General features: G+C 37.2%; 3 protein-coding genes and 1 pseudogene across 3 annotated transcripts; 1 reads left to right on the top strand and 3 right to left on the bottom strand.

Moving 5' to 3' along the window:
• Positions 1-143: 143 nt before the first annotated feature.
• Positions 144-2,179, bottom strand: LOC121764612 (annotated as a pseudogene).
• On the bottom strand, positions 1,850-6,609 carry LOC121764611 (probable membrane-associated 30 kDa protein, chloroplastic). The gene is made up of 11 exons (XM_042160630.1): positions 6,288-6,609; positions 4,544-4,668; positions 4,351-4,461; positions 3,546-3,610; positions 3,398-3,479; positions 3,200-3,274; positions 2,961-3,031; positions 2,785-2,867; positions 2,411-2,475; positions 2,263-2,337; positions 1,850-2,180 (listed from the first exon to the last, which is right to left on the bottom strand). The coding sequence occupies exons 1-11, from the start codon at positions 6,412-6,414 to the stop codon at positions 2,073-2,075; spliced, it is 987 nt and encodes a 328-aa protein (XP_042016564.1). The 5' UTR covers positions 6,415-6,609; the 3' UTR covers positions 1,850-2,072.
• Positions 6,610-7,420: 811 nt separating this feature from the next.
• On the bottom strand, positions 7,421-8,368 carry LOC121764552. The gene is made up of 3 exons (XM_042160559.1): positions 8,048-8,368; positions 7,889-7,990; positions 7,421-7,489 (listed from the first exon to the last, which is right to left on the bottom strand). Exons 1-3 carry the CDS (start codon positions 8,366-8,368, stop codon positions 7,421-7,423), a joined length of 492 nt encoding a protein of 163 aa, XP_042016493.1.
• Positions 8,369-13,497: 5,129 nt separating this feature from the next.
• Positions 13,498-22,204, top strand: LOC121766134 (serine/threonine-protein kinase TIO-like). The gene is made up of 23 exons (XM_042162480.1): positions 13,498-13,659; positions 13,854-13,954; positions 14,041-14,115; positions 14,483-14,575; positions 14,845-14,919; positions 15,074-15,166; positions 15,418-15,481; positions 15,599-15,683; positions 16,185-16,257; positions 16,337-16,405; positions 16,487-16,561; positions 16,669-16,774; positions 16,845-16,964; positions 17,325-17,463; positions 17,632-17,803; positions 18,140-18,238; positions 18,323-18,868; positions 19,034-20,188; positions 20,285-20,518; positions 20,746-20,889; positions 20,997-21,077; positions 21,167-21,355; positions 21,801-22,204. Exons 2-23 carry the CDS (start codon positions 13,865-13,867, stop codon positions 22,041-22,043), a joined length of 4,020 nt encoding a protein of 1,339 aa, XP_042018414.1. The 5' UTR covers positions 13,498-13,659; positions 13,854-13,864; the 3' UTR covers positions 22,044-22,204.
• Positions 22,205-22,335: the final 131 nt, after the last annotated feature.

Here is a 22,335-nt window from a genome sequence, read left to right as displayed (position 1 = left end):
AGTCCAATAATATAGTTATTTCAAAATCATATTCCAAAATGAATATATTTTGAACAAAAAAAGTACTAAAATATTTTTCGATTGTTGAAATACTAAGAGTGCGTATGTCTATAAGAAATCAAAGGGTAAACGACTCTATATCATTCTAAATATAAATACAGTTGATGATTTATTGAGTATATTTTAATCTTTTAATGGAGAGACGACCTCACATAAAACTTTCATATCAACAAGATAAATGGTTTAGCATATTCAACTTCATTGCATCAATTGGAATCTCTCTCCTGAAACTAGAGAAAAAGTAGAAATTTACTAATACTTCTTAGGTAGATCTAGCCAACTCAATTGCATGAACTAAATCATCAAATTTAGCTCCTGTGACTTCCTGGATCACCTTTTCACCCTTCAATATTTTGAACGTGGGAACCACCTTTATCCCAAGCTCCTTTGCCAATGGCTGCATCACAAATTAAAACCAAAATTCAAAACAAACATGTACAAACACATAAGATTTTGATCTGTATATGCAATGCACCTTGTTTTCATGGTTGAGTCTAATTTTAGGAACACAACGTCCTCATGCTTTTCGGACAACTCTTCAAACTTTGGAGCCATCATCTTGCACGGGCCGCACCTGCACGAACAATCAGGTTTGTAAATGAGTCGAGCCGAACTGAACAGGCAATCGTGCACAGACTTGTTAGAATTTTACAAATCAAGGTCGACTCAATCTTTACATCTTAGTGAAATGAGTCTTTACATCTTAGTGAAATGAGTTTTGAACTAATAATCAGGTTTATGTTTGTGACTTTATCAAACGAGTTCAGCTTGAGCCATTTAATTTGGAACATATTTGATCACCTAATCCTTCAAATATTCAATCATATGCAAATATGCAACAAACACTCGTCACCTAATTAAATTGAGTTACCCTGTAATTGATAATCAAATACTGTGGCTAAATCTAGAAGTCTAACTTAATGAAATGCAATAAATTAGTAGCGTTTAACTTATTCTAATTGAAATTGAAATAATGTTACTCATAAACTAGTTTAAATCTGTGAATATACTACTCCATAACCAACTTGCAAGCATTAAAATCCATACTTAATTATTGAGTACTCCATAATCGAAGATGATGATCACATTTCTCTCAACTATACACAGTTCCGAGATCCAATCGATAGGTCGAGCGATGTGATCCTTTGCTCTAAATAAATTAGCGATGGAAAACTCACCACTGAGTGTACATATCGAGTACGACGATCTTATCGCCGGCCGCTTTCACAATCGGCCAGAATGTATCCTTGTTTACCTCCGTAACTTGTCCCGCCGCCGCAGCCGCCTCCGGTTCGGAACTGGCCTTCGTCCTCAGCCGTCTCTCCCTCTTCGCACTCAGCTGCAGGTAATCCGTCGCCGCGCCCGCGCACACAGTGGGGCGACACTGCTTTGCGGAGGCGATAATCGCCGGAGACACAGAATTGTACGGTATCGAGGTCCTTGGAGCTAAACTGTACACCTGTAAAGCCATCGTCTCTATGCGATTGATTCAGGTTGTGAAGCTACTGAGCAAAATGGACCGTTGATTTATGGAGGCCGAGATGACGATATTGCCCTCAATTTTTTTTTTTTTTGTTTATTTTTATTCCTTACTCCATATGCGAATTCGTTTTTATTCGACCCTATTTTTTATGCAAATACAAAAAAAATAAATGAAGAAAGATCATCGAATTATATATCGTGGTATTTTTCCATGATTTTGTAAGTAAATATATGGCTTAACCAGTTCCATAATATCCACACAAAAATAAAAACACATGAATAAAATCATTAAGGTCAACAACTGAAATTGCAACAAAATATTCAGCCCAAAATTCGTAAACTATTACGTAATTATTCCATTATCACAAGAGATTACAGCAGTTAAAGATGCCTAAAATAACTTAATACTTGAGATAACTTGAGCAGCTCAAAAAATGTTTCAGAGACATAATGTACAGATATTCCTATTTTTGCTGCTCAAGAATTCAAGTTTCAGCAAAAGCTAACAATCTAAGGCTTCATACCTCCAACTAGTATTCCTTGGTCTGTTGCCTCAGTTCATTCAACTCCTTCTCGATATCAGGGTCTTGAAACTTCAACGCTGCTGCAACAGGTCTCCCCGGTGGAAGCTCTCCCTTCTGTTAGACAGAAATAGGGAAACTCGATAAACGTGATGCTGACACACTGGTTACAAGTGTTTCTGAGGATCGGGCTAGTTACCTTGGTGCTTCCGGAAAGCTCTTTCTTCAAGTCCGCAAGGTCATCATCGACTGATGAGGTTTCAAGCAAGGCAAACTGCAAAGTGAGAAGATGCAGTCACAGCTCTATGTAAAGATTCTGCACCACTCTATGTAAAGGTTCTACCTACCTTTCCTTCAAGCTCGTCGCTGGTTAGTTGATTAAGAGCTTCTGCTTGAGACTCCATTGCCATAACTGTCGAAGAAGAAAACAAAATCAACTGATCAGTGATCGTGATTGTATTGTTAATAGGAGGCACAGACTAGATGCATTGGTTCGTCGCTGAGTACAAGTTTCCAGGAAAATCAGATGCATTACATTTGACGATCGAATATCCCTACATAATCGTCTACTATGTTTCTTCGGCTACTGTCTCAACTACTAAACGAGGTGATTAAGGTGAATTCTTGTGTGTTGATAAATAATTAAATATTGAATGGTCACTGACATAGTCAGGCAGAAGCTCACTTTGCAAATAAAACGTAGTCGATTAGATTGGCTTACCTTTTTCTTCCATCTTCTCAAATGCAGAAAGAGCATTACTCGTATTTACATTCCCAAACATCTCACTCACTTTCGTTGCAGTTCTGAAAATAAAATGGAGAATTACTGCTAATTGAAGTAAACTAAGAAAGAAGATGGCAAATACTAGTATAAAATAACACAAGGCGAGAACAAACTTGGCCGATTGAGCTCGTGCTTTGAGAGTTTCTTTTTTTGACTTGGCCTCTTGTATCTTGCTTTCCAGCAGCTGCAGGACAAGTTAGTCAACTAAATAAAATGAAATACATATTAAGTGTATAGATAGCTATTAATTTAAAGGGGAAAAGAGAGTGCAAGTTATATTTATGTAGCTTCATGACACTTACGTGCTAGCAAGTGCATCAAGAAACACGAAATAAAAACTGAAGAGACCCACCCTTGTATTGGAGACGAGGTTCTCAACTACACTTTTCTGCTGATCAAGCTGAGCCTTTAAAGAATTTGCATTATCCTGGAAATAACAAATGGTGATGTAACACGCTGATAACAATGAACTGGATGTGCTTGCATCACTTCAGTACAACGAAACAGTGAACAGTTTTCATTGGCCAACCAAGTAGAGGAAAGTCCTTACAGCGTAAGATTTTCTACGCTTGAGAGCCTCACGAGCAAGGTCCTCATCACCCTTACTTAGAGCAAGTTGCGCTCTACCGTACCTGTGATTAGATTCTAAAGTGAGTGCTGCAGGAAAGAGAGAAAATATGACAGATTGAGGATCTTACCAATCTTGAGAAGCTTGTTGTGCAGCTTTATATCTATTTTCCATCTGTTTCTGAGAAGCAAGGACCTAAGCAAGAGATAAAACAAGGTGATCATAGCTTGCCTTCACACAATATATTCTTCTTCGTGAACTTTTAACTGACTATCCTGGCCTTCCAAAGCAACCCAGACCCAAGACCAAAAAAAACCACCTCGAAGTTCAAACACCCTTAAATCCCCAACTTTTTCTTGTAAACCCCCATGAATTTGATTCCTTCCAAGATACTATATGCAGAACGAAATTCACTAGAACCGACTAAATACCAGATGTAACTAAAACCATATTAACAATGGCGCCATCATCTAAATCCATATATACAGACGCACCAAATCAAAATAAAAAGGGAGAAGACTATGTCTAACAAATAATGGTCTTTGTACAGGAATCATGCTTCAACTTTCTTGTATCTAATTATAGGACAATCTGTCCTTAATGATAGATGTTTCGTTGTTGAGTTCCATTGTAAACTAATAGTGTCGTTAGTGCTGCTGAAACTATGTAAAAGTTTAGCCACTCACACTCAGTTTCAAATATATATTTCTAATCAAGCTCTTTGTTGATTGAACTTGCTTTCACGACAACAATCTATAGTGCTGTAAAAGATTGATAGTATGATTTAAGCTAAGTCCTAAATTACATCCCCCAACCACTTACAAGAAAAAAAATTGCTAAAAAAAGAGTACTATGTATTATGAGTTCCAACAGGACTAATAGCCTTTAAGAAAGAAAATGCAGGAGTAAAAAAAAGCAATGAAAACATGGCATACTTGTGCGGTAGCTTGACGCAACTTGATCAAATCGTCATTCATCTCTATAACGGTTTGTTCTAGTATTTTCTCAGGGTCCTCAAAGGAGCTTATTACAGCATTTGCATATGACTACACTTAAAAAGAGTTGAAATACAGTTAGTAACATTTGGCTGCCGGTACGACTCAAAAGAATCGCAAGTATGTACACAACCTTGACAACTCTAGCAAAGCGATCAAAAAGATTCATCTGAGTACCAAGTCCACCCCCTCCACGGCTGTTACATCGGGATCTACTGGAGTAAGAAACCCGTACAGTTGTATATATTGGAGTACCCACTGCCCATAAAAAGGAAGAAAAAAATTGGGATCTACTATAAATACAGGGAGAAATACATTTCATCTTTTTTTAGAGTAAAATAGTAGTATTAAATTGATAGAAATCCATGGGTTCCATCCTAAAACCAATTGGTGAAAGGAGGAGGGGCCCATGGGACTTATATACTAGTTTCATTTTTCTCTTGACACCGATGTGAGACAGTTATATGTTATATTTTTAGTTTCAATTGCCAACCCTCCCTCAAACCCTTCAAGGTGAACCTTGGAGGGGTTGGACTTTTTTTCTAATCGATTGGACAATCGGCCCAATTTTTTTCGATCGGTTGGACCACTTGGCCCAAATTTTAGCCCAGTTATACTGCTGGGTCAGTCATTTTTTTCGGTTTCAGCCCAGATATATTGCTGGGTCAGTTAAATATGACCCACAGTCGGTGACCCGCTCTGATACCATGATAGAAATCCATTGGTTCCATCCTAAAACCAATTGGTGATAGGAGGAAGGGCCCATGAGACTTATATACTAGTTTCAGTTTTCTCTTGACACCGATGTAGGACAGTTATATGTTATATTTTTAGTTTCAATTGCCAACATAAATTACAAGAGAAAAAAAGATGACATCAATGCAGAGTTAGTTTTTAACTACTTCAGCAACAGACAGCACTTAATATGCAAACATGACAGGACGAGATGCATCCAAATAAGCATCAAACACAACGTGCAAAATTGGCATCAGTCGAAGACTCAAAAAGCAAAAGTGACTATACAAGACCTACGAACAAATCATAAACCAACAAGAACTCCTCAAATTTGTCTCCCAAGTGTCCCGTTTCATCCAAGCTTCCCATTTTATCCTCGTCCTTAATAAAATTTCTTTGCCTTGTTAGTTTCCAATGCAATAACTATGAATGATAATAGTAATATTTTATTAGAAATTGGCCAATCACCCCTTAAAAGGCCTTTTAAGGGGTGAGGGACTCATTTCTAATATGGTATCAGAGCGGGCCCAAGTCGATGATGGATTTTATCTCTTCATCTCTTCTCTTGCCTACCTACGTGATGGAAGTCCGATGTGTCATTCTGGCTCACACGTGAGGGGGCGTGTTAAACTCTTAAATTTTGTCCCACATTGACTTGGTGATGATCCTAATTCATGTATATAAGTATGGATTACCCTCCCCCTTAAGGGGTGAGTGGCTCATTTCTAATATATTGCCCACTTGCTATATACTATACGAATTTTGATGGTTTTGACACTTATTTAGGAAGTGAAGGAGCATACAAATGAAAACCTTTAGCCCCAATTTCTATACAAATAAGTACTTAATTTTGCATCCATTGAACAAAAATACTATACAAAAAGCTTCACCATCCACTGCATTCCGCTAGAGCAGACAGAATAAATCTCCCAAAACCCCCCCACCAAGAGATATATGCGGAGTAAATTGAGCAAACAACCTAGCAGTAACCGATGCTCACCAACTTGCACATGCCTCTGACATTATCATTTTCCAATTTCTCAATAACCAAATTCGAAATTTACACAAACCCAAAAACGAAGAGAGTTTGCACCGACAGCTCAATCAACACAGCACGAACCACAAGAAATCTAAGAAATTACCTCCTCGGCCGAAAAAGGATTGCCTGAACGGTACAATGACCCCTCGATTGCACGACGGAGAGGCGGAGCTAACCGTAGAGGAAGTCATGCTTATCCCTGCTATCGGCGCTCTTACGGCCATCGCCATCGATAATTATTGTCTACTTTATTTTTCTCTGCAAAAACGAATCCCAATCTCCTATTAACAGGAATAGACAGCTCCTATGGAGAGCTGAATCAATCTAATATTGAAAGAAGATTGAGCCAAATAGTTCTGCAGGAATCACAGTTGCTTTTGTTTTTCTTTTATCCCCGATTTAATTATGCTTTTTGTTTGTGGTTTGTAAAGCTAGAAAAGATCAGATTTTATTTTATTTAATTTTTGGTTTACTATTTTATGTTTTCTTCTGCCCGATGTCTACTTTTTGGTTTGTGCTCCCGTTCACTTTTTATATTTAAAAATAAATCTTTCTGTCATTTATACTCATTCAAATATTTAATACTACTTCCGTCCTTAAAGTTTCCCCTTTTTTTTACATGTTTTCAGATGGCTTCTGCAATCGGGTGATATGAGAAGTTAGGACCACAAGATTGGAACTCACATTAATTAAAAGATGACCAAACCTAATTATGCATCAAAGCACAACTAATAATAAGTGGCGAACGCAGAAATGAATGTAAGTAGGGGCTAAATTTTTAAAATTTAGCTTAAAATAATTTTGTAAGCATCTTAGATTATTAATAGGGGCTTTTATATAATAACGAGGGTAAAATATAAATAAATTTTAAAACTTCATAATAGAAAAAAGTTATAAAAAAAAATTCATTAGGGGCTAAAGCCCTCCCCCAACTACACGTAGTTCCGCCAATGCTAATAACCTAAGGGTCTATTCAGTTTGAAAGATTATATCTCATGTACTCCATTATGTTTGGTTCATGACATTGAATCTCACAAGAAAATGTTAGATAGATAATCATATGATAATGAGTTATAGCAACCGAACGACATCTATGAGTCTAAGGCGTGTCTATTTTCCAGCTCTAAGCAACCACATTCATGTTATGTTTCTCAAAAGTTTAACATTTTACATTTGATTAAGTAGTAGTAGTATATATGAGAAATTGAGCAGACACTTCAAATAGTCCATCAATCATCATTCAAAAGCCACAAGCACAAACCACCACCTTCTCAATGCATCAACATTATACCACAACTCAGCTTCCTAGCAAAAGACACATTAATAAACAATATCAAGCTCTTCTCAAGCACATCAGTATCATTTGTCTCAAAGCAACATCATGGATTTGCCTACTTAATGCGTCCGCTTACACGCATTGCACCATAACTCGATCTCCTAGCTAAAGACACATGAGATAATATCCAGCTCAACTCAATTTCTCAAACAAGATTTATGCATTTGATGGTATACTTCGATAATGCTGATATTCAAATATCAGCCACATATATTTGAATATCCATCACCATTCGAAACCTTAATGTTCCTAAACAGTAAAAGTATACCTATAATTCATAGACCCGTTTCATGCAAAATTGAGATCATATGATGATAAAGGATTCTTTTCCTTCACGAATTCAGATATCGAAATGAGCGTTGATTAACCTGAGGAATTTTCAGCATATCAGCGTAACCATCGATCTCCTCCGGAGATGTACAATCCTTGAGCGTCTCGAAGAGCGAGAGGGAGAACTGCTTCGAAACCACCTCCACGTCGAAGTAAATCAACCCAGAGCTAGGAATATCGACCTGAATTCACCTCACCGGGATCCATAGAAGCAACTCCTGAGCCGTAACACCTGTCAAATCAGAAATCCTCCCGTAGCTGATGCGGCCGGTGATGTCGCATTCGTACCGTAGGCGCGTCTCGAACACGGTTTCGCACGGCGAAGGAGACGGCAAGCGGAGGCGGAAGCCGCCAGATGTGGGGTCCACGGAGAAATCGGAGATGCCTTTTGGGAATATGCCGATAGGGAGGCCGTGGGAGCTGAGGATGTCATAGAACGTCACCACCCGCGTTGATATAGGGTGCGGATTGTCTTCCGCCATTGCTAGGGTCATTGCGGCGATGAGGAGCATCGCCATTGTCGTTGGATTGCGCAACACCATTGTTGCAGGAAAATGAGATAGAAATTGAGATTGGGAATCGGGGTTTAGAAAATGCAATTGTCTGCCTGTCTCTATCTTCCCTCCCTCTATCCTTATAAATAGGTTTCATCCGCTTGTCTCATCATTGCAAAAATTTAATAAAGTAATTGGTCAACAAGAAAATTAGAAAAATATTGAAATACCAAAATACCTTACTTATTGTATCAAAAAAGTATTAAGAATATCCATTTTGGTATATCAAATTTTTTGGTACAATAACAATATCAATTTTCATATATCATAGTAGAGTCTTATTATATACAAATCCATTCCTTATTGCATAACTAGATTAAATTAGAGTTTTTAAATCTAGTTTTTTTATAGATGAGATGCGCAATGTATAAATTATTTTCGCATTCATCACTGACCTATTTTACTTCAACTCATGACAAATAAGTCATAACATATTAGGAGGATTTAACTTCATTCCGGTAGGTTTTTACTTCAAACTAATATGATCATTACTTCATTCCAGTACGTACATGCGGTTTCGTCTTCACGTACCGTTCTTTCTCTCTTCAATGTCTATCACTACCGCCACGGCGCTTAAAACAAAATGGAGTGATAGCCTAGTTGAATTGTGTAATAAGCATATGGAATGATGTAATAAACTATTCAAATGAAGTATGTGTAGAAACATTTGAAGTCCTATAGGAATGAAGTAGAAACCTTATCTAATGAAGAAATAACGTTTTTGAATAAAGTAATAAATCTATTAATGAATTGTATTTTTTTAAGTGAATAAAGTAAAAACTCAGTTCAATGAATTCGAATGAAGCATGTGATGAATCATTTCAAAGCCAACTAGAAGTAAGTAAAAACATATTGTGGTTTCAAGGTACTACGTAATGGAATGAAGTAATAAACCTAGTACAATTAAGTAAAATAGGCTTGTAATAAAGACCGAAATAATTTACACATCAGCTAATCTCATCAAAAAAATAGATCTAATGACCCTAATTTGGTCTCTAGTTCAGTCTTTAAAATTAGTTCGACATTGATCACATCTCTACCGTAGTATACTGCACATACTATGTATGCCGAAAATTGGTATACTGCATACATTGAAAAATATATTTATATACAAAAATTAAAAGAAAAAACTTCAAAACCCTACTTCCATAAAAGAAAAGAAAAAATGTCAAACACTCTCGCCATCTCGACAATGTGATTTCAAGAAATGTAGACAATGTTGACCATGACTTATAAATTGTTTTGTATTTGACTATTGAAGTTTTATTGATTTGAATGTTATAACAAATATTTGATTGTGATAGAGTTTTACTGTTTTGGACGTTATTTTAAATAGTTAAATTGCTATTTTAATTATTTTGGGTAAAAATTAGTAGTAATTTTTCAGCATAACACATGTATAATAATATTACGATATATTGCACTGTATTTTGGTATAGCTGTATAATATACTGAAATATGGTAGTACTATATAGCATTTAATTTATGTGATTTTTAGAACTAAATGAAGTTAACTAAAAAAATATTGATATTAATTGGTTATTGGTGGTGACACTATTCATACACCACAAAGAGAAATTTCGGAATAAGGGTTTAAATTCGCTGACCTTTCGTAATTAGGGATTCAATTCGCTGACCTTTCATAATTTGGGATCGAGGCATGCGTATTCTTCGTAATAAGAGATTTCTAATATTTTAGCTTATTTATTTGTTTTTTAATATTATTTCCCTATAACTATTTATCAATTGTCTAAATTATCCCTTCAAATTTCTAAGAATTGAATTATCCCTTCAGATGTAACGTCAAAGATTTATGTGATTTTCACAACAAACGTGAGGGAAGTTTTGGCTACTTTAATCCTTTGTCATATTTCTTCACAATAAACTCGATATAAATCCTAAGCGAAAATAAACGAGCTCATTTCATTTTCATTAAATAAAAATTTATTATTAGGTTTGAACAAACGTACAGTTTATAATGTTTAAAGATCCAAGTTTTTAAACTTAAATCTTAATAAATAAATATTAAGTTGGCCTCCATTATGTTCTCATATCTGATCGGTGCAAGTCTTAAAAAATTATTTGACTTTGTAAAGGGAATTGAGTGGAAAAAATTAGTGGATTGTAAGACATACTTTCACATACCGATTTTATATTGAGTTAATAAAATATGCGATCCATTAAAACAATTAGTAAAGTGATATGTGACATTTGTTTAGGAAATAAAAATGAAATATGAGATATTTAATGGGACATAAATAATAATTTTATGTGAGGAGAAGCTAGAGATTAATTTGATCAAGTAAAATACATGTGTTTGTTGTTGATAGTTTTATTTCAAAATTATTTTGATCCACGGCACAAAAGAGTTATGCGAATTTAACTAGAAATGAATTAATTGATGTAAAATGAGAAAAAGAAACAACACACTATAAAAACTGACACAGTAGTGGGAAGATGTTTAGATATCATTTTTTAGGTAAAAATTTGAAGAGGGTAATTTAGACGATTAATAAATGGTTAGGGGGAAATAATATTAAAAAAACAGATAAATAAGCTAAAATATCATAAATCCCTTATTATGAAGAATACGCATGCCTCGATTCCAACTTACGAAATGTCAGTGAATTGAATCCCTAATTACGAAATGTCATCGAATTTAAACCCTTATTCCGAAATTTCTCCATCACGAATATTTCAAGCAATATTTTGATATGGGATAGAATAACATGAGGTGTGTCTTTAATTAAATCAATCTTATAAATAGATGTGAGATAAATAACCACGAAATACCATAATGTAAGTTCGATGGTATGGGAATGAGTTAAGATGGATTTGGATATCCTGACGTGCTCCAAGCACAGCAGGGTTGCTGTTACACATTAATTTTTTAAAAACAAAAAATTAATATTTTATATATTATTTTAATATTATACTTTATTACTTTCTCCGTTTTAGATAATTTGTCCTATTTTGACCGGGCACGGGTTTTAAGAAATGTAATGAAAAAAAGAATTGAAAATTTTAGTAAAATATGCGTCTTACTTTTATATATTAGTTTTATAATAAAATGTTAGTAAAAATGAGTTAGTAGAATACGCAGTCCACTATAAAAAATGGTAAAAAGTAAAATGAGACAAATTATGTGGGACAAGGACACCCAACTGCACAATGACGGATATCCTCAATGGTAAAAAGTAAATATTCACAAATTCACCAAATTAAACAATTTATGGAATTAAACAATTTATAGAATTAAAATTTCGACACGAATATGAACGGAGAAAGTGCAATGATAATTTCATTTAAAAAAATAATAAAAAATACATTTCAATAAAAAAAGTTTAAACAAATTACATTATAAATATCAGCGACGTCCCCTCCGTGTCCATAACTCTTCAATTATATCGTTCTGAGTCGAATATGAACTTGTCGTTGGCGCATGTCGGCAAATGCACCGACTTGATCGGCCTCTTCATGGGGTATCCCCATAGGTACATTGGCGGTGACCACTCCATGGCTTGGACCGAGAGCATCAACATCATCATTGGCCCAGTCAGTCAGTGTTGGACCTTCATCTTCGACAATCATGTTGTGCATGATAATACATGCGTACATGATATCAGCGAAGTTGTCAACATACCACAACCGTGATGGACCCTTCACTGCCGCCCATCGAGCCTGAAGCACACCAAATGCCCGCTACACATTCTTGAGCACTGCCTTCTAACGACCCGCAAAATATATATTCTTTTCGTCTGTTGGGCATCTGATAGTCTTCACAAAGACGGGCCACATAAGGTCATCCCATCCGCCAAATAATAGTCAATATTGTGCTGGTTGACGTTGGCAACGAAACTGACGGTCGGATCAACGCCCATGCACTGGTCGTTGAAAATGGGCGACGACCGGAGGACGTTGATGTCGTTGTTCGACCTGGCTACTCCAAAATACATATATCAAATCCACAGTCGGTAGTCAGCTACCGCTTCAAGGATCATCATGAGATTTTTGCCCTTGAAACCGATAGTGTACACCCCTTTCCAGGCGGCGGGGCAGTTCTTCCACTCCCAATGCATACAATCTATGATGTCCAACATTCCCAGAAACCCGTGCTGACTCTCATGCATATCCATCAGAGCCTGACAATCTTCTGGGGTAAGCTTCCGAAGAAAGCTATCCCCGAATATCTCCCTTACCCCCTCACAAAAATACTTCAGACATTCGCGGGCAGTGGTCTCGCTGATGTGGAGGTACTAATCGAACATGTCAACCGCACCTCCGTATGCCAGCTGCCTAATTGCGGCAGTGCACTTCTTTATGGGCGTGTGACCGGGTTACCAACCTCATCCTGAAATACGAATATCGGCGCTCTAGAGCGCTCACGTTGCGCAGAAATAGCGGACGATGCATCCTAAAATATCGTCGGAACATGTTCTCCCCAAAACGCGGCTCTAGAGCGAAGTAGTCCTCATACAACCGAATGTGTGCAGCGAGGTAGTCCTGGGGTACTATAGTTCGACGATGGATGGGTCGAGATACCGCTGGCTGCTGCTGTAAGGCCGCTTGTATCGCGCGATTTATCTCCCTGAACGTAACGGCCTGCAACTTTTATCTAATTCGTCGGCGTATGTCATCAGCACCCCCAACACTACCACTACCACTACCTCTAGTACTTTTGGATATATAAAAGAAACGTAGAGAGAGAGAAACTCGTTAAAACAAGTGGTGCGAATGAAATGAAGTTCAACGAGCCGTATAAAAATTAAAAATCGGGACGTCCGTTGGGAACCCGCAATGACGGATGTCACGACGGACGTCCCAGGAATGCTTCGGAACTCCGGTGTCAGCAGACGTCCGCATCCGCCTCCCTGCTGCCTAATGGCGGACGTCCCGCGCAGACGTTCGACACGCAAGTCTAACGTCTGTTAGGATGTCCGCTGCTGCAGATGCTCTAAAAGACGTCGTACGACTGATAGTTGAATTTATTTATTTTTTATTCTTTATACAACGGATATTCATTTTTGGTAGCGCCATCACATGATTTGAATTATTTCAAATAAGAAAAGAAATACAAACGCAGAAATCACACCAAAAACTTTCAAATTCTGCACCCCCTCTTTCTTTCAAACAAACACACATCACACGCACAGTGTGCCAGACGCAGGCCACACAGTTTCCATTTCTGAACTACTTTAATCGATAATTCAATAATTTCGGAGGAGGCGTTTTTTCCAGGTGAAAGGATTCTTCAGGTTTGGTCTGAATCTGATGTTATCCTCCGATTCCGAATTTATTTCCGTTAAGCATTACAGTGAGCTAGAGATAATGATGGGGCGTTGCTCCACTGCTGTTATTTCCAGCGTTTACGCTTTATGAGTTATTCGAATTTGTGTAATCGTTACTTATTATCAATTTCATAATTTATATTTCAATTCCGCATCTGTAGGCCTAGAGACTATGGGTGTTGAAAATTATCATGTCATCGAGCTTGTTGGCGAGGGATCATTCGGAAAAGTTTACAAAGGGCGGCGGAAGTTCAGTGGCCAGGTGCGGCTGTTCATTGCTTTATGTGGATGGATGCTTAATCGTTTTGGAAGTTTAGAGCTAATGCTGTTTCTTCTTGAGATCTGCAGACGGTTGCTATGAAGTTTATCCCTAAACATGGAAAAAGTGAGAAGGATGTATTGAACTTGAGACAGGAAATAGAGGTATATGTTTCTCATTCATTTATGTGACTGTGTGGGTAAAATATGTACTTATATGAAGATATGCTGTTGACCAAAGTTGCAGATAAATGTATGATTTAGGCTAGCTCGAATTCGATGAAGATTTCAAGAAAACATAATAATGAAAGTTAGTTACATGTTCTTTTCATGTTTTTAGCTCTATAAGGATAATTAAAACTTCATATTCTTATTCCTCAATAGATAAATAAGACACATCCATTCTGTTACCTTTATGTAAATAATCTTATTCTATATGTTCCTTCATGATTAGGTCATTAAACTTTGCAGTTGTTGAGTGGTTTTAAAAATTATGCTTTTAATGCTAACTTTGATCTTGGTGACACCGCAGATACTAAGAAAATTGAAGCATGAAAACGTTATAGCAATGCTGGACTCATTTGAAAGCCCACAAGAGTTCTGTGTAGTTACAGAATTTGCACAGGTAATTATTACTCATTTCCCTGGCAATCTTCAATCCATTAGTTCTTTTCTTTTGATTGGCAAATAAAGATGAATTTAAAGGCCGAGTCACGGTGGACGCGAACCTAGACCTTTGGCCTCGAGCATCAACCACTCACTAGGCCAACTCATGCACATGACCATTAGTTCTTTTCTTGTACAGTATATAGTTGATCTCAGATGTCAGCTGACCATCTGCCGAATGTGTTAAAATGGAAGCATGAGTAATTTCTGAGGCTTATCTTATTGCAGGGAGAGCTTTTCGAAATTCTGGAGGATGACAAATGTCTCCCTGAAGAACAAGTTCAAGCAATTGCAAAACAGCTGGTAATTGAATCATCAGACCTTGAGTCTGCTTGGATCTTCTGGAAGTTGTTAATGAGGTTTTAGACAGCATGGAATATGATGATTTCTTTCTATAGAATAATTTAATGCCCCTGATGTTTCATTGCATTTGAACTTTGTGGTATTTATTTTCCAGGTTAGAGCACTGCATTATCTCCACTCAAACCGTATAATTCATCGTGACATGAAACCACAAAACATCCTCATTGGTGCTGGCTCCATTGTGAAGGTCTGTATCTTGATAGCTTTTATTGTTTCTCAATTTTTCATATCCATCGGCATCTGTCATGTTGCTTCAAAATATGGTATTTTGCACACAAAAAACTTGTATTTGATTAAAGTGTATGCATATCACATATTACTGTTTTTTTTTTCTGAGTTTCCGTAGGTTCTTCTGTAAAATCAATGATGTTATTCGTTCATAATGAAGAATAGCCTGACCTCTTTGTCTCATTTCTTATGCTTCTCAATGTAAAATAGCTTTGCGATTTTGGTTTTGCACGCGCAATGTCTGCAAACACTGTAGTCCTGCGATCCATTAAAGGTAAGAATACTTTACAGTTTACAAGAACCCTTTGGTTTTTATCCATTGTTGTTGTTTGCGGCCCCTACAAAAGTATCTTGATGAATGACTTTTGACTTTTCTGCTCTTGTTCATAAGGAACACCTCTCTACATGGCGCCAGAATTAGTACGAGAGCAGCCATACAACCACACTGCAGATCTGTGGTCCCTTGGTGTTATTTTGTAAGTAATACATTATTTTGTGTATTAGAGAAAAAAATAGCTGTTTACAATGCTGATGAGCATCTGCATGGCTCTAAACTTTATTAGCTACCAAGACTAATTGCGTAAGATTTACACTGCAGTAAATACGTAGGCTGATGATATAATATCTTCTAGTGTCTCTAGATGAAATTCGTCTAGGCAAACACTGACTGCAGTAATAAGGTTGGCATTTACTATTTAATGCAGAAGACCGATGCTTACTTGTCAACAGTCTTTTAGCACCAGTGTGTCAGTATAGTGACAGAAATCATGTTTGTTACAGCTAGGAGTCAGGATTTATGTTTATGCCAAAGTCATTTGATTTTTCTTTTTATGTATGCTAAGATATAAAAATAATATATGAGTGGGCTATGCCTGAGAAACTACCAGTCCTACATCCATTCCTAAACCATTCTCTCATGTTTCTCAGCTAGTTTTTACTCCCCTTTTCCCTCTAATGCTCCTTAAAAAACCTTCCAGGTACGAACTATTTGTTGGCCAACCTCCATTCTATACGAATTCAGTTTATGCACTTATACGGCACATCATCAAGGTATTGTGGTTTTCTTTATTTCCTGTCAATTTTCTCACCAGCACAGGAGATGATTAATTGTATAGCGTACTTCTTGTAGGATCCAGTTAAGTATCCAGACAATATGAGCATAAACTTCAAAAGTTTCTTGCAGGGGTTGCTTAACAAGGTAAGTCTACAAATTAAAATATATGTCCATTAACTTTTATTCTTCCTCTATATCTTATGATGTTCTTAATTTGTGGAACAGGTTCCCCAGCAAAGACTGACATGGCCTGCTCTTCTTGAACATCCATTTGTTAAAGATGCATCTGCAGAAATAGTAGTTAGTATTGACACTTTTCTTTGAGAAATGTACCTTTTACAGTATTGGGCTCAGCTTTTCAATAGTGTATTTATGTAAATGTTTGTTTGGTCAACAACAACTACCAGGTGCAATGCAATGTGACAACAGCATCTCCAAGAGGTTTTGGTGGAGCTGTGAAGCAAGAAAAAAGTGCTCATAGTCCTAGTGGATTTACTGGTGCAACTCCAGAGAGTAGGTCTCTAGTTTTTTGAGCCTTGAAGAAAAGAAATGCTGCAATTTAACTAATGATATTTGATTGTAGGTACAAATGCATGCTCCCCAGTGGATCCTCTTAACAATAGTGCTATCTCTACTAAAGATAATGCGAAGGCAAAGGAGGAGTTTCCAGGGTTTCCGGGTCAGGGTGGTAATGTACAGTCAGGTAAATTTAATAAAACTTGTTCTGTTGATTTTTTGTTTCCATTCCCTACAATACTAAGCAGTCAGCTTGTACTGTTTTACAGAGCTGTCAAGTGGCATCTATGGCAATTCTTATGTTCTATTTATGCTATGTCGTCTTTTGATGTACTGTTAATCTTCTTCTTATCACCATTCAATCAATAAACAATGTTAGTCTACGTTACTCTTCAACAGTGTTTATAATGCTCTGAACAATAATTGTTACTCTACCAATGATAAACAAATTCCCAACTACTATCATTGTTATTAAAGTCAGATTAGGACCCACTGTTCAGAAAAATAAGAACATCTTTGATCAGGTCTATGTCTCATATATATTCAGGCTGCCAAGTGCTGGACCGGCTAGAAAATAATTCCCGAACAGTTAAGGGTGCAAAAATGATTGGTCAAGATAATGAAGCATTGTCCGCCATTCTGCTACCATTTAGAAAACTATCTGATGGACTGCAAACCTCTTGCAGGTAAATGAATTAGTTTCTCATTGTCTTATAGTGTTTCCTCAGCTACTCATTAATGTCTTGTGGAAGTAATCATTGTCCTGTAATTACACACATCCTAGTTCCTACATTTTTATGTATGTGGTGTGCATCATAGTTGCTTTATGTTATTCTTCATATTTCTTTTTTCAGGGATCAGGATGTTGTGACTTTGAACCAGTCCTTGAGAATTCTTGCAAACTTAATTGGTGGGGGAGCTGTCAGTTCAAGGGGGATTCTGGATGAAGTGATCAATGGACTACTTGGATTCAATACCGCTCTAATTCGATATAACATACCGGATGGGAATGACTTGATGGCAAAGGTATGTCATTATTGTCTTATAATAATGGTGAATGTTATGACAGTGTACTTTTGTGGGCTTGTGTGTATGCGTTTTATCTTAAAATTACAATCTTGCACTTGTTATCTAAGAGTTTTGAACTTCAGTCTGCATGCTTTGAGAAGAGTACATAGTTGAAGACAGTTTTCAGCTAGCTAACTCTTGCTTGCAGGGTAGAGTTTTTAATTGTAACTTCTCAAGAGTTCAAGTTTTATTTTATTAGCTTTAGTTACTATCTCCTTGGACGAGTCCTGTTGTTTTTTTGGCCTGGGATTGTCTTTAAGCTTGTTTCTTAAATGTTTTTGCTTTTCTAAGCAGAGCTTCTCACTCATCAAAAGATTGGTAGATAATTCTGGAGCTAGTTTTAGTGATCCTTATTTCAGACACTGGGTTGCCATTGTTGGATTGTATGCACAGGTTAGCTTCTTGGTCTGTATTAAATATTTTCAAGCAGAAAATTTGAAGCATTTGCTTTAATATTTCATATTGTAAATTCTTTAGGTTGCAGGTTGTGGTGATGAAATTTCTGGAAGAGTTCTTTATGAGTGCACATCATGTGTTGCAGTCATGTTATCTCAAGTTGCTCAATCTCTAAGAGCATCTGTAGTCACTTCAAACCTTAATGCAACTTCCAGTTCACTGCCAGTAAATAAAACTATTCAACATATTTTGGACCATGCAAAGTCTTCAGGTGTACTAAATTGTTTGTGCTTGAGCTTGGAGTCCTCAGGCCTAAGTCTAATATCAGGATCTACAAATTTGTTGCGAGCTGCTTGTGAATCCTGCAGGGGCATTTGGTCACTCATTGATGCATTTGAACTTCTTTCTCAGAAAGGATGTGTATTGTTTCCATTGAACTCTTTGCGGAGCCATTCTCTACTTCACCTTGATATTAAGAACTCCGATGAGGCACCTTCATATGGAAGAGATTTAGGAGAAGCCATTGATTCTATCGCTAGAGCATTTCTTAAGTCAAAAGCCGTACAGGTTGCTATATATTTTTGTCTTCACCAACGTCATGAGATAGGTCTCTGTGCTGGAGTGCAGGTATCACTTGAGCACCCTTCTTGAATGATATGCTTATTCGAAGTAGATGGTTCATGTCATAGTTCTTTGGTTCTGATTTCTACCCAAACTTTCTCGTTGTTAGTCTTTCATGTAAATATTTGTGCAATTTCCTAGATGAAAATAAATGATTGACCTGTTTTGCAGCTTATTTTGAGATGTTGCATGCACAGCGATGTTATCACGAACATCCTCTGTGGATTACCAAGCAAACTACCTGCAACTACAGTTGTGAGTGGTGGTGGAGATGGTACAATTATTTCAGAGATCTTCACCATACTATCTCTGTGTACTACTTCAAATAAAGGGACTAATGATGCTGAAGCAGATAGTTCAAGACTTAAGGTCATGGATAAAAATGCATTGGTTATGAACTCATGTCTTGTCCTTGTGGCAGTTGCTCAGTGTTTGAAATCATCTGGAAGAAATTCTGCATTGTTCATGTTGACTACTTCTTCAAAAAAGCAGTTTACTCGTCTATCTATCCTTGCAAACCATATCTCTTCGGATGAAAGAATGCAGTCGTCATTGCAACCTTCTTGTTCAGCTGCCATGCTTGCTCTTGCATCCATTCTAAATCTTGAGAAAGGGGCGTTGGTTGAAAATGCCATTTCTGAAATGGCTCTTCCATTAATTCCACGAACAGCAACTTTGTGTGACCATCTCAAAGGTCCAGCAAGTGATGAAAATGCTGCAAACCTTAGCATACCGAGAGGAATGCTTCCTTGTAGGTATGGCATCCAGGATGGGTCTATTGGGTTGTTGGAGTCCAGACTGAATTGGGGAGGACCTCTGGCTGTGCAACAGCTATGTGCAAGTGGTGCTCCACAGCTTCTCATTGATTTATTGGCTAACCAGGTTTTAAATGGTTCCCAGAGACCTGGCCACACAAAAGATCAAATTGGACTGTCACCTTCTGGCGTTGTATGGACTGTTTCTTCAATATGTCAGTGCCTTTCTGGTGCAGTTTCAACGTTTTGTCAGATTTTACTGAGGACTGAACACATCAAGTGCATTACTGATCTAATATCCGACGCTCATCTTAAGCTTGTTACGTCCTGGACTGGACCTGGGGGAGGTACATATGGTGTGAGAGAGACAGTAAATGCAGTAATCGACTTCTTAGCATTCCCTTTTGTAGCTGTACAAAGTGCACCTGGCCTGCCATCTGCTAATGCTTCAGTGAGTAGTGGTTTCGTCCTGAATATGGGTTCTCCTGGAGGGAGGGTTTGTGTTGAAGACAGAGACATGATGAGAACAATACAGGGAGGCATGAAAAAGTATATTCAGATTCTTGAGGAGGTTGGTTTTCAATGTCTTCTTCTTCTACTTTAATTGTTAGAGGCTATACCTGCTTTGTAGATTGTCGTTCATGTCTTGTGTTATGTACATTTATAGGTAGAGGTCCCAACAATCATCCTCAGATGCTTGGATCATGTGGAACTGAAAGATATAGCAAGGCCAGTTGCGTTTATTGCCAAGTTATGTATCCAACAGCCACTTTCTGTTCAACTTATAAGCAAAGGCTTGCTGGAGCCAACCAGAGCAAAGAAGCTACTTAATAGCCCCTGCCCAAGGGAAGTCACCCTGGACTTTCTTATGATTGTTTCAGATTTAGCTCGAATGGACAAGGTATTGTCTTTAACAGTCAAAGTAGGACAACGATTTTTTTTTTATCATCTTCCTACTCTGAAGCACCTTTATTACCATCACTTGAAGTATAAAGCTTCACTTGTGTGGTTTTATCTACTAAATTATTTTTGGCTCAACATGCATATATTTACATTGATTGTGAAGTGCTTTATCATTGGATTCCTTGAAGTAGATGTAAATATCTAAAAGTACATATTTTCCTGCAGAAATTTTATGAATATATCGATACAGCGGACATCTTGGAGGATCTGAGCCGCTTTCTCACCCATGAAGACTCCAACTTGCGCGCCAAGACCTGCAGTGCTATTGGAAACATGTGCCGCCATAGCTCCTATTTCTACAATTTACTGGTATGCATTCCATTCCCCTTTGCCTCCTAAGTTATTGCAGTGTTTCTGGAGGAAAGATTACTCCCACCAATTATCCTCATGACTTACATACCCTTTTCTTTCCGAAGGCAAAACATCAAATTATCAGTCTCCTTATTGATCGATGTGCGGATCATGACAAACGGACAAGAAAATTTGCCTGTTTTGCTGTAAGTGTTTGCAAAACACATCTCATTCTGTTGCTTGAATAGCTGTAGTACAAAAAATATAAACAATGAATGTATATATCTATGTGCAGGTGGGGAATGCAGCCTATCATAATGACTCGTTATATGATGAACTCAGAAGAGCCATCCCTCAGCTGACTAATTTGCTGCTTGCTGGAGAAGAAGACAAAACTAAAGCAAATGCTGCTGGCGCTCTTAGTAATCTCGTTCGCAACTCAAACCGGCTCTGTGAGGACATAGTCTCCAAGGGAGCCGTGCAGGTTTCTTCTGACAGTTTGCATACTGAAATTAAATCAAAATGAAAGAAATGTGAAATTTTGGAAACATACATAGATTCTTGAATAATATCATGAATTTTTGAAAAAAATATACTTTAAAATCTTACGGAAAAGATTAAAGACACCTAGATTCTTGAACAATATGCTTAAATGATTGTATGATTGAATTCACGTATAGAAAAGAACAAGTGTTTTTCATAACCTATATTTCGGATCTAAACAATAAAACTCCAATCTTGAAACTGGTGTGATATTTCGCCATGATTGAATGATTGAATCCACATTTAGGGAAGAACACTTGCTCTTTATTCTTGTATCTCAAAACTATAATCTTTGATATTAACGTGCTAATTCTCAGTGATGATTGAATCTACATCATCTAGTTGTTTTATGCTTGTTTTGATAAAGAGAGTTGTGATTGTTTCAGGCACTGCTTAAGGTGGTAGCAGATTGTTCAACAGTGGCATTGAACCCAAGAAGAGACGCCATAAATGAGTCTCCTCTAAAGATAGCCTTGTTCTCTCTCGTGAAGATGTCTGCTTATCCACTCTGCCGGCAGTTCATCCGGTCGTCGGAGTTATTCCCGCTTATAATGCAGCTCCGGCAGTCACCGGAGCCGAACATTGCTAACTATGCAACCTTTATCTCTAGTAAAGCGGAATCCTGCTGATACTCATTCGTAGTTGAGATGCAGGCGCAGCACTTCTTGCTAATTACTTGTTCTATATAATGCCACATATTTCTGTTTGTATATAATTATTTCACAGTGCATCATTTCCTCTTTTGACAATAAAATGATATTGCATCGGACCTTTGCTAATTATTCATTTATTTGACGGATTACTTGAATTTAAACTTAATTTCAAAATTTTTATCGTACAATATACTTGCAAAAACAAGAACTATACGTGCATTATTCAAACGCCGAGCATTAATTTTTTTTTTTATCAAACTTTTGGGAA

Source organism: Salvia splendens, chromosome 14 (genome assembly GCF_004379255.2).
Source record: "Salvia splendens isolate huo1 chromosome 14, SspV2, whole genome shotgun sequence".
Taxonomy (NCBI): domain Eukaryota; kingdom Viridiplantae; phylum Streptophyta; class Magnoliopsida; order Lamiales; family Lamiaceae; genus Salvia; species Salvia splendens.
This window is presented reverse-complemented; position numbering and strand designations above follow the sequence as displayed.

What these genes read in the sequence shown, in the direction of transcription:
- LOC121764611 (XM_042160630.1), bottom strand. Translation starts at nt 6,414, where the DNA reads ATGGCGATGGCCGTAAGAGCGCCGATAGCAGGGATAAGCATGACTTCC. An exon ending in GCACGAGCTCAATCGGCCAA is followed by an intron (nt 2,868 to 2,960) that starts GTTTGTTCTCGC and finishes TTTTATTTTCAG; the next exon opens with AACTGCAACGAAAGTGAGTG. An exon ending in GCGACGAGCTTGAAGGAAAG is followed by an intron (nt 2,338 to 2,410) that starts GTAGGTAGAACC and finishes CTCACTTTGCAG; the next exon opens with TTTGCCTTGCTTGAAACCTC.
- LOC121764552 (XM_042160559.1), bottom strand. Translation starts at nt 8,368, where the DNA reads ATGGCGATGCTCCTCATCGCCGCAATGACCCTAGCAATGGCGGAAGAC. An exon ending in AGTTGCTTCTATGGATCCCG is followed by an intron (nt 7,991 to 8,047) that starts GTGAGGTGAATT and finishes TTCGACGTGGAG; the next exon opens with GTGGTTTCGAAGCAGTTCTC. An exon ending in ATATGCTGAAAATTCCTCAG is followed by an intron (nt 7,490 to 7,888) that starts GTTAATCAACGC and finishes GTCTTTTGCTAG; the next exon opens with GAAGCTGAGTTGTGGTATAA.
- LOC121766134 (XM_042162480.1), top strand. Translation starts at nt 13,865, where the DNA reads ATGGGTGTTGAAAATTATCATGTCATCGAGCTTGTTGGCGAGGGATCA. An exon ending in ACTTGAGACAGGAAATAGAG is followed by an intron (nt 14,116 to 14,482) that starts GTATATGTTTCT and finishes GTGACACCGCAG; the next exon opens with ATACTAAGAAAATTGAAGCA. An exon ending in TGGTCCCTTGGTGTTATTTT is followed by an intron (nt 15,684 to 16,184) that starts GTAAGTAATACA and finishes AAAACCTTCCAG; the next exon opens with GTACGAACTATTTGTTGGCC.